At 45.7% G+C, this 19,191-nt stretch overlaps 1 protein-coding gene across 1 annotated transcript in view; it reads right to left on the bottom strand.

Annotated features, from left to right (window-relative positions):
* Nucleotides 1–2,728: 2,728 nt before the first annotated feature.
* The window catches only part of glp2r (glucagon-like peptide 2 receptor), an 86,812-nt gene continuing 70,349 nt past the window's right edge, over nt 2,729–19,191 (bottom strand). The window contains exons 11-14 of the mRNA XM_078401568.1: nt 17,163–17,213; nt 15,470–15,608; nt 12,009–12,050; nt 2,729–3,031 (exon numbers count right to left, since the gene is read on the bottom strand). Of these exons, the coding sequence (XP_078257694.1) occupies nt 2,729–3,031; nt 12,009–12,050; nt 15,470–15,608; nt 17,163–17,213 (535 nt within the window). The remainder of the gene's footprint in view (nt 3,032–12,008; nt 12,051–15,469; nt 15,609–17,162; nt 17,214–19,191) is intronic.

Below are 19,191 nucleotides of genomic sequence, written 5' to 3'. Positions count from 1 at the left end.
GAAACACAAGACGCACAAGACGCACAAGAAACACAAGAAACACAAGACGCACAAGACGCACAAGAAACACAAGAAACACAAGACGCACAAGACGCACAAGAAACACAAGACACACAAGACGCACAAGACGCACAAGAAACACAAGAAACACAAGACGCACAAGACGCACAAGAAACACAAGAAACACAAGACGCACAAGACGCACAAGACGCACAAGAAACACAAGACGCACAAGACGCACAAGACGCACAAGAAACACAAGAAACACAAGAAACACAAGAAACACAAGAAACACAAGAAACACAAGATGCACAAGAAACACAAGAAACACAAGAAACACAAGACACACAAGACACACAAGAAACACAAGAAACACAAGACACACAAGATGCACAAGAAACACAAGAAACACAAGACACACAAGACACACAAGAAACACAAGAAACACAAGAAACACAAGAAACACAAGAAACACAAGAAACACAAGAAACACAAGAAACACAAGACACACAAGAAACACAAGACACAAGAAACACAAGACACACAAGAAACACAAGACACACAAGAAACACAAGAAACACAAGAAACACAAGACACACAAGACACACAAGACACAAGAAACACAAGACACACAAGAAACACAAGACGCACAAGACGCACAAGAAACACAAGAAACACAAGACGCACAAGAAACACAAGACGCACAAGACGCACAAGACGCACAAGAAACACAAGACACACAAGACACACAAGACGCACAAGATGCCATTGTTTGCTGATGCCGAGAAGTGTGTTCATCTCTGGCTCAACAATTTCCAATCTTGAGATGTGGACTCGATAAGAAGACCCCATCAGTCGTCGCATACAGCAATACAGCAACTAATCCTCCGACATTTTCACCACCTCCATCGGGATCACACCACTAGTCACATCTTCCCATCTCCACCCCTTTTTGCTTTCTGCAGAGACTGTTCCCTCCACAACTCTCTGGTCAACTCTCCCCTTCCCACCCAAACCACCCCCTCCCCAGGTACCTTCCCCTGCAATCACAGGTGATGCAACATCTGTCACCAACCCACCTCCCTCAACTCCATCCAGGGACCCCAGTAGTCTTTCAGGTGAGGCAGAGGTTCACTTGCACCTCCTTCAACCTCATCTACTGTATCCGTTGTTCTGGGTGTGGACTCCTATATATCAACGAGACCAAGTGCAGGCCTGGCGATCGTTTCACTGAACACTGACGCTCAGTCCACCTTGGCCTACATCCAACACTTGTACACTGGTGATATCAAACTCCTCAACCTCTGTGGCCCCTGTTACCTCCTGATTTCCCACATGTTGAGTTGATGGCTGCCTCCTTCACAACCTAATCTGTGCAGTTATTTCCCAATGTTTGTATATCTTCCAGCCCACTACCCACTTTGCTGCGTTTCTCTGTCACCTGTCCTAGTTGCGTATCTTCTCCACATTCTTCCCTTCTGTGCCACAAGTAGTCACGAATCTCCTTCTAGCCCATGTCAGCACAGAGCCGTGTGCTAACACTAATGCACAGTGACTGTCCACGTAAGCTTCAAGCCTTCTCTCCAGAGATGCTGCCTGTCCCGCTGAGTTACTCCGCATTTTGTGTCTATCTTCGGTTTAAACCAGCATCTGCAATCCCTACTTACATGTTATAGTACCTGTCTCAACTACCTATTCCAGCAGCTTGTTTCATTAACCCTCCACCCTCTATGTGATACAGTTGGGCTCTCTCCCCTCTCACCTGCCTTTCTTTACAACCAGCAGACCATCACTTTTTTAATTGACAATTCCAGCAGAGAAGGGGACATGAAGATACTGATAGCTTCGTACCTGTAAGAAAATAACTGCAGATGCTGGTACAAATCTAAGGTATTTATTCACAAAATGCTGGAGTAACTCAGCAGGTCAGGCAGCATCTCAGGAGAGAAGGAACGGGTGACGTTTCGGGTGGAGACCCTTCTTCAGACTTGGTACCTGTGTCCCATTTGTAGAAATGGGTCAGCTGTCATCACTGACAAGCACCATTTACTTTGTAGACTGTTGTATTGATAACGGACAGTAATCCTGTGTCTAACAAAACAATCACTGAAAGATGGGAACTGGTGGAAGTGTCATAGTGCCGTTTAATAGACTTTTATTTCAACATAGAGATGACATACTTTAAGAAAATTCACACTTACAATAATAAAAATGCATGGAGTGTAAAATATGTTGTTAAGATTGAAGGTAAGAGGAATGTATACTTCAGTGTGCGATATGTACAAGCTTTGTTCCATTTTTACTTGGTTGCATTATGACATCTATTATTATCTCTGACACCTTGCAAAACAATAGGCCCCATTGAGTTGAGTGCAGGGTAACACCACAAGCGTTATTAGGAAGTCATTGCAACCTTTCTCAGGCACTCTCAAACATCTGCACCTTGTCCACAAATCCCTTTCTGCCTCTTAACTCATGGACACCGAAGCCAATTGCAGAAGTTCTGTGTTTGTTAGCTGGCAGCATCAACTGCAAATCAAATCCCATGAAGTCCTGTTCCGTGGATAGTAACAGCCTTGAAAACACCAGAAGGATCATATGCACGATGCGATATTTACAGCAGAATGTGGAGGTCAGTCATCATGTAAAAATTAAACATATAATTGCTGACTTCATGTGTTAAAGGCCTTCACACCTTTCAGTCCTGTTTCACTCTTAAACCTGGCGTTTAGATTTGACTCTTTCTAACTTCCATCTCTCCTTTACTGCTTTCGGAGTCACTGGTCTGGGAAAACCGCTCCATCGCTGTGGCTTTCTGTGTCTGCAGCTCTGACATGGGAGCTGTGCTCAGCTGCACACTGGATGTTCTGGTGTCACTGTAGCAGTAGCTGCTGCTGTTGATGTAACTATTTGACCTGGGCTTGGAGCATTTTCCCAGGTACTTGAAGTGCTTGCCCACGATACAGCCAAAACACGCAAAGTCATTTGCCAGCAGCCAGCATCTCCAACGCATTTTCAGTTCTGCTTGGACCTATTGTAAAATCAAAATGAATGTGCTTCAGGTTACTGGGCTTAACTAAGAACATAAGGATTAGAAACAGAAGTAGTCTTCTGGTCCTTCAAGCCTGCTCTGCCATTCATCAAGATCGTGGGTGATTTTGAATCATTGCTTCACAATATCTACATCCCTTGATTCCTCTACTATATCCAGGAAGTTTTGAATAAGTGAGACTCCACAATCCTTAGAGAAGGTTATCATCCTTTGAATGAAGAAATGTTACCTCATCTCAGTACTAAACAGCATGTCCCACACTCTGAGGCTGTGACCTCTGGTTCTGGACTCCTCAAACAGTGAAAGCATCTTCCCTGCATCCCTGAAATGTCATTGGAATTGCCTCTTGTTCATTGAAAGTCTGGAAAACGCAGATCTAGACCTCCATCCTCACCTAAATGGCAAACCCACCCACTCTTGAACTAAACTGGCCAATCCTCATTTTACTCCTTTGATGGCAAGTTATTCTTTCTTGGGCAATTAAGCAGGTCATTGTTAAAATAAAAATCATTATATTAAGATTTAATCCAAAGAATATTGATGAGATTGTAATGGGCATGGGGTCAGATTGCACTGAAGGTGAATGAATAGACCTGATAAAGCCAGTGTACACACCAATGTACTTTGGTTTCCCAAGTCCATGCACTGGAGCAGGGATGTACAGATTGCACTGCAGAGGAGATGGTTGACTTCTTCCTCGGCTTTCTGGACTTGCCAGTCCATAACAATGAGTGGAGTGGATTAATACACTTTAGATGTGGAATAAACGTATTGGAAATGTAAAACGAATGATGTTTTTAAAAATATTTTTTCTTCAGTTCACTGCATATTTATGAAGATTAAGAGACCTTGATCTCATTAGGGGTAGCACAGTGACGCAGAGGTACAGTTGCTGCCTTACAGCACCAGAGGCCTGGATTAGATCCTGACTATGGGTGCTGTCTGTGCAGAGTTTGTATGTTCTCACTGTGACCCTGTGGATGCTCTGGGTTCCTCCCACACTCGAAAGACGTACAGATTTGTAGGTTAATTGGCTTCAGTAAAGATTGTAAATTGTCCTCTTAAATTGGTAGTGTACTGGTTGGCGTGGGCAGAAGGACATGTTACTGCTCTGTATCTCTAAAGTCTAAAGTCTAAAGTAAAGTCTAAAGAGATACAAGATCCTGCTCAACCTTGCAGAATGGATATGGAGAAGCTGTTACCTCTTGTTTGAGAACCCAGAATTTGGGTTTACTGCTTCCAAATAATGGTCACACATTTAGGACAGAGAGGAGCTGAGAGTTTTCCTCAGAGGATTGTAGGTCTTTGAAACTCTTCTTCAAAGGGAGGTGGAATCTGCATCTTTCAATTCAACCAGATGCAGATAGATTCTTGATAAGCAGTTGGAGATGCAAGGTTCCCAGGGCAAATGGGAATGCGGGAGTGAAGGTTGCCATCGAATCAGCTACAATCATTTTTGAATGGTAGAGCACACCTGAAACACCAAATAGCCTATTCTTGATTTATACGTTTGTATGTAATCATGTTTACATTATTTCTTAATTTTAAGTATTTAAGCATTTTTTAAAAATCCTTTATTATTTTAATCAATTAATCGCTTTTTAAAAAAGTTTGTAATTATCAGTGATATTTAAAAATGAGTAAAGTAAAACTCTGCGCCAGTGTAGGTTGTCAAAGGCCATCAGGATGGTGCTGAATTGGGAGCTTAGGATGCTTGGTCCAATCATAGCCCACTCACAAAACACCCATGGAGTTGAGGCATCAAATTGATCCAAGCATGTATACAATAGGCATGAAGATAGGCACAAAAAGCTGGAGTAACTCAGCGGGACAGGCAGCATCTCTGGAGAGAAGGAATGGGTGACGTTTCGGGTTCAGACCCTTCTTCAGACTGGTTAGAGATAAGGGAAACAAGAGATATAGACTGTGGTGTGGAGAGATAAAGAACAATGAATGAAAGATATGCAAACAAATAACGATGATAAAGGAAACAGGCCATTGTTAGCATAAGAAAATAACTGCAGATGCTGGTACAAATCGATTTATTCACAAAATGCTGGAGTAACTCAGCAGGTCAGGCAGCATCTCGGGAGAGAAGGAATGGGTGACGTTTCGGGTCGAGACCCTTCTTCAGACTGATGTCGGGGGTGGGACAAAGGAAAGATATAGGTGGAGACAGGAAGATAGAGGGAGATCTGGGAAGGAGGAGGGGAAGGGAGGGACAGAGGAGCTATCTGAAGTTGGAGAAGTCGACGTTCATACCACCGGGCTGCAAACTGCCCAGGCGAAATATGAGGTGCTGCTCCTCCAATTTCCGGCGGGCCTCACTATGGCACTGGAGGAGGCCCATGACAGAGAGGTCAGACTGGGAATGGGAGGGGGAGTTAAAGTGCTGGGCCACCGGGAGATCAGTTGCGTTAATGCGGACCGAGCGCAGGTGTTCAGCGAAGCGATCGCCGAGCCTGCGCTTGGTTTCGCCGATATAAATAAGTTGACATCTAGAGCAACGGATGCAATAGATGAGGTTGGAGGAGGTGCAGGTGAACCTCTGTCTCACCTGGAAAGACTGTTTGGGTCCTTTGATGGAGTTGAGGGGGGAGGTAAAGGGACAGGTGTTGCATCTCGTGCGGTTGCAGGGGAAAGTGCCCGGGGTTGGGGTGGTTTGGGTAGGAAGGGACGAGTGGACCAGGGAATTACGGAGGGAACGGTCTCTGTGGAACGCAGAGAGGGGAGGGGATGGGAAGATATGTCCAGTGGTGGGGTCCCGTTGTAGGTGACGGAAATGTTGGTGGATGATATGTTGGATCCGCTGGCTGGTGGGGTGGAAGGTGAGAACGAGGGGGATCCTGTCCTTGTTGCGAGTGGGGGGAGGGGGAGCAAGAGCGGAGCTGCGGGATGTAGAAGAGACCCTAGTGAGAGCCTCATCTATAATGGAGGAGGGGAAGCCCCGTTTTCTGAAGAACGAGGACATCTCGGAAGCCCTAGTGTGAAACACCTCATCCCGGGCGCAGATGCGGCGTAGACGGAGGAATTGGGAGTAGGGGATAGACTTTTTGCAGGGGACCGGGTGGGAAGAAGTGTAGTCCAGATAGCTGTGCGAGTCGGTGGGCTTGTAGTAAATGTCCGTCACTAGTCTGTATCCTGTGATGGAGATGGTGAGGTCCAGAAATGGGAGGGAGATGTCAGAGATAGTCCAGGTATATTTAAGAGCAGGATGGAAATTGGAGGTGAAGTGTATGAAGTCAGTGAGTTCTGCATGGGTGCAAGAGGTAGCACCAATGCAGTCGTCGATGTAGCGGAGGTAGAGTTCGGGGATGGGGCCAGTGTACGTCTGGAACAGGGATTGTTCGACGTACCCGACAAAGAGGCAGGCGTAGCTAGGGCCCATGCGAGTGCCCATAGCTACGCCTCTGGTTTGGAGGAAGTGGGAGGAGTCAAAGGAGAAGTTGTTGAGGGTAAGAACCAGCTCTGCTAGGCGGAGGAGAGTGTTGGTCGATGGGGATTGGCTGGTTCTACAGTCGAGGAAGAAATGGAGGGCTTCGAGACCATCCTTGTGGGGGATGGAGGTGTAGAGTGACTGGACATCCATGGTGAAAATGAGGGAGTGGGGGCCTGGGAACCGGAAGTTATCCAGGAGATGGAGAGCGTGTGAGGTTTCTTGGACGTAGGTGGGGAGGGATTTAACCAGGGGGGATAGGATGGAGTCGAGGTAGGTAGAGATAAGTTCGGTAGGGCATGAGCAGGCAGAGGCAATGGGTCTGCCGGGACAGTTGTGTTTGTGGATTTTGGGTAGGAGGTAGAATCGGGCCGTGCGGGGCTGGGGAACTATGAGATTGGAGGCACTGAGGGGTAGATCGCTGGAGGTGATGAGGTCGGTGATGGTGCTGCTGATAAAGTTCTGGTGTTTATCGGTGGGGTCATGGTAGGAAGAGGTGTCTGATAGTTGTCGTCTGGCCTCGGTGCGGTAGAGGTCAGCACGCCAGACTACCACAGCCCCACCCTTGTCAGCGGGTTTAATGATTAAGTCCGGGTTGTTGCGGAGTGAGTGGAGGGCTGCACGTTCAGGAGGGGAGAGGTTGGAGTTAGCCAGGGGAGTGGAAAATTTGAGGCGGCTGATGTCACGCCGGCAGTTTGAGATAAAAAGTTCTAGTGAGGGTAGTTGGCCACACGGGGGGTCCAAGAGGAGGGGGTCCATTGGAGACGGGAGAAGGGGTCATCACTGGGGGGTGAGGACTCCTTCCCGTGGTAAAAGGCTCGGAGGCGGAGGCGGCGGAAGAAGAGCTCCACGTCATGGCGGACGCGGAACTCGTTGATGTGGGGGCGGAGGGGAACAAAGGTAAGGCCTCTGCTGAGGACTGACCGTTCGGTGTCTGAAAGGGGGAGGTCAGGGGGGATGGTGAACACCCGGCAATGGTGGGGGTTGGGGTCGGATGGAGGCAGGGGGGCAGGTGGAGGGGATGTATGGATCTCCCTCTATCTTCCTGTCTCCACCTATATCCTTCCTTTGTCCCACCCCCGACATCAGTCTGAAGAAGGGTCTCGACCCGAAACGTCACCCATTCCTTCTCTCCCGAGATGCTGCCTGACCTGCTGAGTTACTCCAGCATTTTGTGAATAAGGCCATTGTTAGCTGTTTGTAGGATGAAAACGAGAAGCTGGTGCGACTTGGGTGGGGGAGGGATAGAGAAAGAGGGAATGCCGGGGCTACCTGAAGTGCGATAAATCAATATTCATACTATTGGGCTGTTAGATGCCCACGCGATATATGAATAAATGAAATATAGTAGGCATGATGCACAACTGCAGAGAATAAGATGGTTATACTACAGGCAGGCTTCACATGCAGAGTACGGGTATACAGTCAAGCATGTGGGCCACACGTAACCTGCAGGAAGAAGTGCCCTTTGGGGCAACAACATTCGTGAGGGAGGATGGTGTGAGGAGAATGTGCAGCATTCAACGTTGCAGTAGTAGAGCAAAGCAGTTTTAATAACAGAGTTTGACTCTGAAACATTGTGCTTGCGAGCTCTGTAAAATGATTTTCCTTTTATAAAGTTGATGCAGTATTTTAGCCCACAGCCAGTTGAGACAGTGGTGGTATAAATTCAGCATCCCCACTCAACAAATGGGAGCAACACAGCAAGGGGTTAGTGAGAAAGACTGACTTGGGCAGTTGTTGAAATGATAGACAGAGCCACGACAAGGTATTTGGCATGAAAATTGTATATTTGACCGAGCTTACAAGACAGCAGTGGAAATAGCAAGTAGATCTGTGGTTGGAAGGAACAAAGATAATGGTTGCCTGGAATTAAAAAAACAGTAGGGAAAGTTACACTCCATCTAAAGCACACAGTCTTGCTGTGAAACTTCTCATGCCTTCTTGACATTTCTGTGGAAGCAGCTTGTCAGCTCAATAGCAGGAGGATAAGAATGGCAAGGGTCAGCTCAAGAGTCAAGAATGTTCATTGTCATTTGCACTGGGATTGGAACAGTACAATGTTTTGCTGCAGCTTTACAGTACATCAAAAGCAACGATACAATGAAAAATATAATAAATAAATAAATGATCAGATATTCTAAATAAACCAGGCCATGATAATGTTGGGCGGTGGAGGATTGTGGGTGCACAGATGATCCCTGGGGTGGGGAGGATCAGGTTGGTCTGGGGTCAGGGTAGTGCTTTGTGGTACTGGGTTGTCATTGAAATCAAGCTGTGGCATGGTGGACTAACAGCGATAACTGGGAGACTCACGGAATACCCCGAATTGGAAGGGCATCAGGCTTAATAGGTTCCAGTGCTGGACTGTGTCTCCACAGGCCACCACCTGCTGAGGAAGGGCCTCATGAAACTTTACCAAGTAGGACTTCATGGGTAGACACAAAATGCAGCATCTCTGGAGAGAAGGAATGGGTGGCGTTTCGGGTCGAGACCCTTCTCATGGAAGGTGCAGTGGTAGTCTGGTGAGCTGACCTCTACCGCACTGAGGCCAGGCACCAATTCCCAGCCACCTCCTCCTACTTATCCTTGAACAGTGATCCCACAGGTGAGCAGCAGGCCGTAATAAATGAGTCTGAAGAAGGGTCTCGACCCGAAACGTCACCCATTCCTTCTCTCCAGAGATGCTGCCTGGCTCGCTGAGTTACTCCAGCATTTTGAGTCTATCTTCGATGTAAACCAGCATCTGCAGTTCCTTCCGACACAGGACTTCATGGGTCTTGAAGAGGCCTGCTTCTTCATGAATGGCTTGCCCCATCAATAGCCCAAGTGGATGTGGTGTCCAAATGCTCATCATAATTGTATGATGATTCAGGGAACCTCTGATGTCAGCAGCTCAGTGTAAGAACAGCAAACTTAGTCACTAATGCAGTGAACAGTTGCTTGCATTGATTCCAGATTTCCTGCTACAATTTTGACGTAATGCCCATCTTTTGACGTAATGCATTATTTTGACGTAATGCATTACTGGAGAAATTCCCCAGGTCAATCACATGGACAGAAGCAGAAATAACAGGCACATTGACGCAAAGATAGACGCACAAGGATATGAACTATCCAGATTATTTCTTTGGTTTTTGATGGATGCTTTTAATAATTAAAAGTTCTATGAAAATGTTTTATGGGCGTTGCAACAAAAAATCAACAATACAAATAGTGATAAAAATACTGAGAATTGAATTGGTGCTTGGTGCAGGGACAACTTCCCAAAAATGTTCCAAGGTCTGAAATCTCATGATTTTCATTCCAAACAAGGAATTGACAGATGATACCAGAGCAAGTAATCTCAGTTCACAGAGCACCACTGGCGGGTATTATTTTTTTACCTCAAATATACCATTCCCGTAACTATTTTTGCCGCCTTTTCACTGTTCCTAACCAGTGGGACATAAATTACTTTCAGCAGTGCCGCCAATTAGTTGAACGAATGAATGAATGAATACTTGATTGTCACATGTGACAAGCCACAGTGAAATTCTTTGCTAGCATACCCAAGGTACACAAAGTTATAAAGTATCCTCCTATGTTCTTCCCACCCCAAAGGAAATTAGTTGACTTAGCTCCAACCAAGAATCAAAACTGAATTGTTCCCGACTGACTTTTAAGTCACGTTATCTGTTATCATCACAGCAAGAATATGTTCATGTTATCATCACAGCAAGAACTTCATCATTATGGAGCGTCAGGACCACTTTTCCAACAATGACCCACGGCAGGTATGGCAAGGCATCCAGCACATCACCAATTACAAGACCAGCAACCGCACGACTGCCGACGGCGACGCCTCGTTGGCTGAGGAACTTAACTGTTTCTTTGCTCGTTTCGAGGTGAAAGCTACAGTGGCAGACATTACACCCTCTCCAGCACCTGAGAGCAACACCTTCACTGTGCAGGAGTATGACGTTAAGCGAGTGCTCAGAGCAGTGAATCCCAGGAAAGCTGCAGGCCCCGATGGTGTGACGGGCAGAGTGCTGAGGGAATGTGCAGACCAATTATCTGAGGTCTTCACAAAAATCTTCAACCTGTCCCTTTTAAAATCCACCATCCCTCCCTGCCTGAAGTCCGCCATAATCATCCCACTGCCGAAAAAGCCTGTCATCAGCGGTCTTAACGACTACCGTCCGGTAGCACTCACACCGGTCATCACAAAGTGCTTCGAGAGACTGGTCCTGCAGCACATCAAAGCCAGCCTCCCACCCACCTTCGACCCATACCAGTTTGCCTACAGAGCAAATAGGTCTACAGGGGATGCCATCGACACTGCTCTTCACACTGCACTGACCCACCTTGAACACCAGGGGAGCTATGTGAGGATGCTCTTTCTCGACTTCAGCTCTGCCTTTAACACGGTCATCCCGAGCAGACTGGTCACCAAACTTTCCGACCTTGGATTTTCCCTAACCATCTGCAAATGGATCAAGGACTTCCTGACCAACCGCCCCCAGACAGTCAAAATAGGCCCTCACCTCTCCTCCACCATTACACTGAGCACCGGATCACCACAGGGCTGTGTGTTGAGCCCCATCCTTTACTCCCTCTACACTCACGACTGCGCCCCCACCCATCCCACCAACACCATCATCAAGTTCGCGGATGACACGACTGTGGTTGGACTTATCTCAGAAGGAGATGAGACAGCCTATAGGGATGAAATCCAAAGGCTGGCAGCATGGTGTTCAGTGAACAATCTGGTCCTGAACTCCTCCAAAACAAAGGAACTTATAATTGACTTTAGAAAAACCAGTGGAGATTACGACCCACTCTACATCAATGGGGTCTGCGTGGAAAGGGTACCAGCTTTCAGGTTCCTGGGTACGCACATCGCAGAGGATCTCACCTGGTCTACCAACACCATCACCACAGTAAAGAAGGCACAGCAGAGACTCCACTTCCTGAGGATCCTCAGGAAAACCAACCTGCAGGAGAAGCTCATGTTGTCCTTCTATCGCTGCTCCATCGAGAGTGTGCTGGCATACTGTATAACCACATGGTATGCCAGCTGCTCAGAAAAGGACAGGAAGGCCCTTCAGAGGGTCATCACGACGGCCCAGAAAATCATCGGCTGCTCACTGCCCTCCCTGGAGCACCTGTTCAGCCTGCGCTGCCTCAGTAGAGCAGGCAAAATAATAAAAGATCCATCCCACCCCGGCCACCGTCTGTTTGTTCATCTGCCCTCTGGTCGACGTTTCAGGTCAATCAAATCCCGAACAAACAGACTTAAGAACAGTTTTTACCCCAGGGCCATACGAGAACTGAACACTACCTGTGCACTAGGCAACACCGTTAAAAAATCTTGTACTTAATTTAATTGTATTTATGTATTTATTTGTTTTTGCATTTATTGCATATATGTTTGTACGCACCGTCAGGATTGGCTGTTTTTTTAATTTCGTTGTACTCGTTGCAATGACAATAAATGAATATTATTATTATTATTATTATTATTATTATTTTCCTTACCTCCCCATTGGCAAAGCAATACAGCAAAGCGACCAGAAAGCCCTACAGAGGAAGAAAACAATGTTGTTGTTTTAAAGCTCATTACTGAAGTGACAGTAAATATGATATACATAATTTAACACGGGCAGTGCGAAGGAAATTAACAATGCTACGCAAATGTATTTTTCTCAAATAACCACATCTATTTAGCAGTAACGTATGTTTGGTTTGACACAGCAACCATTAGTCTAAATAGACAGTAAATGCAGCTTTGGCTGTTCTTCCACAAAGTAAGACAAAAATCATTTTTAAAATGATTTCTGGTGAGAGACAGTAAGTTCCGACTGATTTCCACACATCTCCTTCTGTTTTTAACTCAAATGCAATAAGGTATTGTTCCAATTCTACAGATTTTTAAAATCATTATAATAATAACATTGGTCTTTTTCATTACAATCCACCTGCAGAAGTTTCAATATTAATTAACCATTGCTTAGTCTTCTGTTTATCTTGGTGGAAAAGAATCTGTGAGTCCAAGGTGTAACTCACACCACCCACAGCTGCCTCATGTTCCTAACCCATCTGGGCAAGTTTGATGATGCAATGAACAAGACATCAGGATCAAACTTTCCTCTGGTGTCATCTGTCAAATCCTTATTTAGAATGAAAATCATGATAATTTCTGTACAGTGCAGAACTGCTGGTTAAGTCTTGAGTTGCAGCAGAAGTATAATCATTATTTTGTTCAGTGCACAAGATCTTTTGTAATTTGGTAAATGCTCTGATTTCTGCCCCAATTCAATGCCAGCACTGTGTCAGGATTGTTTTAGTTGATATCACGCTTGCCTCTGGGTTGGGAGGTTTCTGATGCTGCCCAGGTGTAGTGGTTAAACAATCATTGACTCTGTGCCTTGGGGACAATACAATATTGGGACTAGACACAAAATGCTGGAGTAACTCAGCGGGACATGCAGCATCTCTGGAGAGATTACTGCTGAGTTACTCCAGCATTTTGTGTCTATCTTCAGTTTAAACCAGCATCTGTAGCTCCTTCCTGCACATTATTGGGGCTATGTTGAAATTGGTTGGCTGCTGGGAGAACATTCTCTTGTGGAATACATTTCTAGACCACCAAACTTAAGGTGTCAGTAGAAGGTTCCAAATGTTACTGAGAATGGCAGCTAATTTTAGCTCAAGCTCTGAAACAGATGAACAGATCTTTTCTGTCGAAGATAAACACAAAAAGCTGGAGTAACTCAGCGGGACAGGCAGCATCTCTGGAGAGAACGAATAGGTGACGTTTCAGGTCGAGATCTTCTTAAATGTCACCCATTCCTTCTCTCCAGAGATGCTGCCTGTCCCACTGAGTTACTCCAGCTTTTTGTGTCTACCTTCGGTTTAAACCAGCATCTGCAGTTCCTTCCTACATAGATCTTTTCTCTCATTGTTATTTGGGAGAATGCTTTGCTGTATAAAGTGGTGCTGTGGTCTCATCCAACGTAAGAGGTGCACGTCAATGGCTCTAAAACAGGTTAAATATTCTTCAACGGATGTCATAGGTTCTAAATACACAGAGGCGTTTACTAACAGTTAGGTATGGCACAACAAGGCATCTGCCTTCTGCTTTACCCATGGCCACCAACGGGGGGCAGTGCTGGCTGGCAAAGATTACTTTGCGTAACAAGGTCCTGAAATCATTTGCTGTTTGACAGAACCTAGCTGTGAGTGATATATTTGAAATAAGGACACTAATAGATCAGAACAAGTAATCCCCATCAACCGAAGGACAGGAGTGCTGGCTGGTAAATATTACTTTGCATTATGAAGCCCTGTAATCACTCAGAGTTTGACAGAACAGCTGAGAGCTAGATGTTTGCAATAGGGATACTACAGATCAGAACCAGCAAACCCTAGCTAATGCCTTTCATAAAAAGTAGTTCCGGCACTTTGAAATGTAAAGTGAGGTGGACAAGTGAAGAGAAAGATCATGACTGTTCATTGAGATGGACGTCGCCATAGTTAGTGCGCAATATACTGAAGCTCTGATCAGCTCTGCATGGCCACGGTAAATAATCCAATGAACCAGGGATGAGGTTAAGACAAGCAAAGGGACTCAGGCCCTGATTCAATCATCTTGAAGTTGTGACCGGTTGGTTTCATTGACCATTTGACCATGTGATTCTTGTGAAGTTCTCTCACTTTACCAGCCCTCAAACAATCTGTGAGCAAGCCTGCTCCAAAGCACTCCTCTGCTATCATTCAATTTACTTTTATATAAAGGAATGTAGTCATCAAGAACCAATTTGAAATGCTCATTGAGATACTTCAATCCACAAAACAGTTACAACTTCACATTCTTCACATTCAGATGAGATTTTGTTTGAGTTTATCCTGACCTTGAGATTCAATGGCATTATTTCCACCATCTCAGGAGCAGAAATGTAAGTGGACCAGCCTTGTAAATGCTGTGGCTACAATAGCTGTCAAAGGCTGGGTAGGAAAAAAACTGCAGATGCTGGTCTAAATCATAGGTAGACACACAATGCTGGAGTAACTCAGCGGGTGAGACAGCATCTCAGGAGAGAAGGAATGGGTGATGTTTCGGGTCGAGACCCTTCTTCAGACTTGAATGCCTTGAAAAGGCTGGGTATCCTGCAGGTAGTGATTCATCTCCCCACACCCCTAAGCCTTTTCACCACCTATAATGCACAAGTCAGGTTCATGATAGAACACCCTCCTCTTGCTGCATCAGTGCAGCTTCAACAATTCTTGAGAAGATTGGCACCATGCAGGACAAAACAGCTTGCTTGGCTGGTACTCCATCAACAACCCCAGATATTCATTTCCTTCTAACCAGGGGAAAACTTGCTGCGGTGTGTAGTATCTATAAAACAACAGCACCTCCTAAACTCACAACCTCGACCAGTAACAGGGACAAGCACAGCAAGTGCATTGGTATTGCAAGTTCCTCTCTAAGGCACATACCATGCTGACTTGGGAATATAGAATCAATCCTTCATTGTCAGTGATCTAAGTCCTGGAACTATCTTCCCAGTGGCCCAACTTGGAAATTGTTATTGGAATTCAGCAGTGGTTCAAGAAGCCAGCTCATTACCATCCAGTGAAGGGTAGTTTGAGATGGACAATTAAATGCTGACTTTGTCAGAGATACTAAGATCCTCCAGAAAATGAGTAGATATATAGAATATTTAGCATTGCTTGGTTTCCCTTCAAAATCGCATGGTGCATTGATTCCAACATACAGGACAAAAAAGGTTGAAAAGAGGTAAACAAGAGTGCTGGATCCCATGGCCCAAAGGGCCTGTTTCCTTACAGCATCTCTCTAGAACTCCATTACTCATATAGCATGGAAATTGTGGTTTGAAATAAGAAAGAAAATGCTCCTCACCTTTCTTATAAAGGGAGACAAAGATTGCAAGTTTAAATGTCCAGCCTCTTAGTACAAGGTGAATCTTTTGTACCTGGAATGAGCTGATGGCCAATTGAAGAAAGAGTCGGATGTGCAGCAGTAAACCGTGAATGTGTTCGTCCAGCAAGAAGGTAAATACAAACTCATGGATCCCCAGCAATGGTATCAGCACCAACGTTGACCTTGTCAGTCTAAAATATTGAACAAAACACGGAGATTAGCTTGTGCTGGTGGTCTGACATCAACATCAACACCAGATTCTGATTAATTATTTGATAGCATTTATGTCAGTTAATGGATAAATGTGCCACGAGCTATTTTCGATATTTATATCATCCGTAAACTTGTTAACTTTCAACTTTCACATCCAAAGTATTAATATGCATTGCAAACAATAAAGTTCCCAGCATTGTTCTCTGTGGTACCCCACTGGTCATAGACTTACAATTAGAAAAGCATCCTTCCACCACCATCCTCTGTTCTTATCACTGAGACAATTTTGGATCTAATTAGCCAGCTTGCCTGGGATCTCATGTGCCTTAACGTTCTGGACCAGCCTACCATGTGGAACGTGGTCTTATTAAAGTCTATATAGATAAAGGCTATAGTGGAGAGTGGCATCCATCCATCTGCGGGAGATGATGGTGCAGCTTGGCGTTGTCCTCCTTGGAGAGGGGCATTTTTCATCAGTGGTTACATCTTACTGTGCCCAGCAAGGATGAAATGCCCTCTCTCACTGTGCCCAGCAAGGATGAAATGCCCTCTCCATTTGATTTGGCCGCTGAGCCTGGGCAGGTAAATGGGAATACAAACTTGCCCAGCGTCTGCATCCCCCTCTCGACCTGATAGGCTGATTCCAGGGGAACGGCGTGGCTGCTACGTCTGGAGCTACTCGTTTGCAGGAGCAGCCGGAAGGCGGACGCACGAGGGATCAGCCGACTGTCTTTAGAGACTCCAGCTCCAGTGCCTTTGGCTCTCCTGAGCCTTCCCCACAAGGCAGTGGGGTGCTATTTAACCCATAGTTGGGACCTGTGTTGGTGGCGTGAGCCACGGGGTGTTGGGTGTGTCTAGTGCCCTGGTATAAATCCAGATGCCGCTGGCTAGCAATTTTTGCGAATACGGGAGGTGAGTGCGTGAGACTCCCCCTGCCAGTACACAACCTCTGCATCATCAAGACTCTCGCAGTGCCTCCTCATGGCAGCACATGGTAACTGGGGCCATCTTCAGTCCCAGGCTAAACTGCACAGGGATCTCGGAGGAACACTGGCTCCCATAGATGTGACGTGCAGACCCACCCGTATGTGGACAAGTCCTGATGCCCATCAACCAGGTAAAGGCTGCCATCCACCTTACACCAGTCTTCATAGTTACCCTCTCAAAAACGGAATCAAATGAATGAGGCAGGATTTCCCCCATGTGACACCATGCTGACTTATCCTTGATCAGCCCCTTACTTTCCAAATGAACGTAAATCCTATCTCTTAGAATTTTCTCCACTATCTCCTTACCGCTGACGTAATGCTCATTGGCCTGCAGTGAACTGGCTTATCCCTGCTGACCATCTAAAATAAAAGAACAACTGCAAGCTGCTAGTACTTCATCTGTGGCAAATGAGGCTGCAAAAATCTTTGTCTGTTTCCCAGCGATCTGTTCCCGTGCAATCTATGAAAGGTCTCATCCCATCCTTGGAATTTTGCAACACCTGTGCATTCCATATCACCTAACACCCCCTCCTTAATACTGACCTGCTCCTTATTATCCAGCGACCTGAACGAAAATTGCCCCATGTCTGCTTCCTGATGAATACAGATGAGAAGCATTCATTTAGTATCTTGCCACCTAGACTGTCTTCACACACAGGGATTCCTTTGGGAAATGTTTGTGGACATCCCTTGAAGACAAGGCAGGGGTTGGAGTTGGATGTCGGCATGGGGTCAGCAAAGAGGGAGGTTGGAGGGATGCTGAGGGGGTATTGGGGTAGTGGAAAGGGAGGTGGAGGAAGGAGAGTGCAGAGCGAGAGGAGTCTGAGGTCGTTCTGGTGGTACATGGGATCAGAAGAGGGTAGGTTGGAGTCAGCAGAATGTAAGGTGGTGTAGTGGGGACAGTTGGGGGAGAGGTGGGCTTTGCCTTCACATGAAATATAAAAGATATATTGCAACTTTCAAACTGTACTTGGAGTGTTGTACGTATCCTGAATGACACACTGCAGTATGGGCGTGATCGTGCTGGGGAGAGTGCAGAGCAGATTTGTCTGCATGTTGCTTAGACTGGGGAACATAGTCATTGGGAGAAGCTATTTAGGCTGGGCTTGATCCTGAGAGTGAAAGAGGCTATTGGGTGGTCTGATGGAGGTGTATGAAATTATGAGCATGACAGATAGGGAAGATAGTCCAAATATTTTCTCATGCTAAGGGTATCAAAAACAAGAGGGCACAGGTTTAGGTGAATGGAAGGAGTTTATAGGAACATTACGGGTGACAGGACATTTGTTTTAGAGAATTGTTGATGTCTGAAACATGCTGCCAGATGGGGTGATGGAATCAGACACAATTATACGTTTAAGAGACTTTTATACAGTGCCGTGCAGCAAAGGGAAGTATTGGTGTTGATATTGCTTTATCATTGACACGTGTACCAAGATACAGTGACAGACTTTGTTTTGCATGCTCTCCAGCAAGTCATGCCATCCATGAGGACCATCAAACCATACACAGGTGTACAGCTCCTCAGTCTGAAGGGTCTCGACCTGAAACGTCACCCATTCCTTCTCTCCAGAGATGCTGCCTGGCCCGCTGAGTTACTCCAGCATTTTGTGTCTAGATTTGATTTAAACCAGCATCTGCAGTTCATACAGGGGAAGCAAATCAATGTCACAGTTACAGAGAAAGTGCAGTTGCAAATAGTGCAGGAGCTGCAATGAGATTGATTGTGAGATTGGGAATACATCTTTAAGATTGCGAATACATCCTTGGTTGTCAGGTTTGGGTGTGAGGTTTGACTAAATGGGCTGAAATGGCTTCCTGCTATGTCATAATGAAATGTAGAAATTCAAACATGTAAGATAATGTTGCAATGTAAATTAACCTGGCAGAAATTAGATCTCAGTAAATCACAGTTTATGTTATTATTGGACGAGGGAATTGAAGGCTTTGTGGCAAAGTTTGCGGATGATACGAAAATAGGTGGAAGGGCAGGTAGTGTAGAGAAAGCAGGGACTCTGCAGAAGGACTTGGAGAGATTGGGAGAGTGGGCAGAGAAGTGGCAGATGGAATATAGTGTAGCAAAGTGTGGAGTCATGCATTTTGGTCGTAGGAATAAAGGCGTAAACTATTTTCTAAATGGGGAGAGAATCCAGAAATTGGAGGTGCAAAGGGACTTGGGAGTACTGGTGCAGGATTCCCTAAAAGGTTAATCTGCAAGTCGAATCGGTAGTGAAGAAAGCAAGCTCAATACTGGCATTTATTTTAAGAGGGCTTGTATACAAAAACAGGGATGTAATGCTGAGGCTCCATAAGACACTGATAAGGCCACATTTGGAATATTGTGAGCAATTTTGGGCACCATATCTGAGGAAGGATGTGTTGGCCCTGGCGAGGTTCCAGAGGAGGTTTACAAGAATGATCCCAGGAATTAGTAGGTTAACCTATTGAGACATGGCTACAAGAGGACCAGGGCTGGGAACTGAATATTCAGGGGTACACAACGTATAGAAAAGACAGACAGGTGGGCAGAGGGGGTGGGGTTGCTCTGATGGTAAGGAATGATATTCATTCC

This window comes from Rhinoraja longicauda, chromosome 6 (genome assembly GCF_053455715.1).
Source record: "Rhinoraja longicauda isolate Sanriku21f chromosome 6, sRhiLon1.1, whole genome shotgun sequence".
Classification (NCBI taxonomy): domain Eukaryota; kingdom Metazoa; phylum Chordata; class Chondrichthyes; order Rajiformes; family Arhynchobatidae; genus Rhinoraja; species Rhinoraja longicauda.
This window is presented reverse-complemented; position numbering and strand designations above follow the sequence as displayed.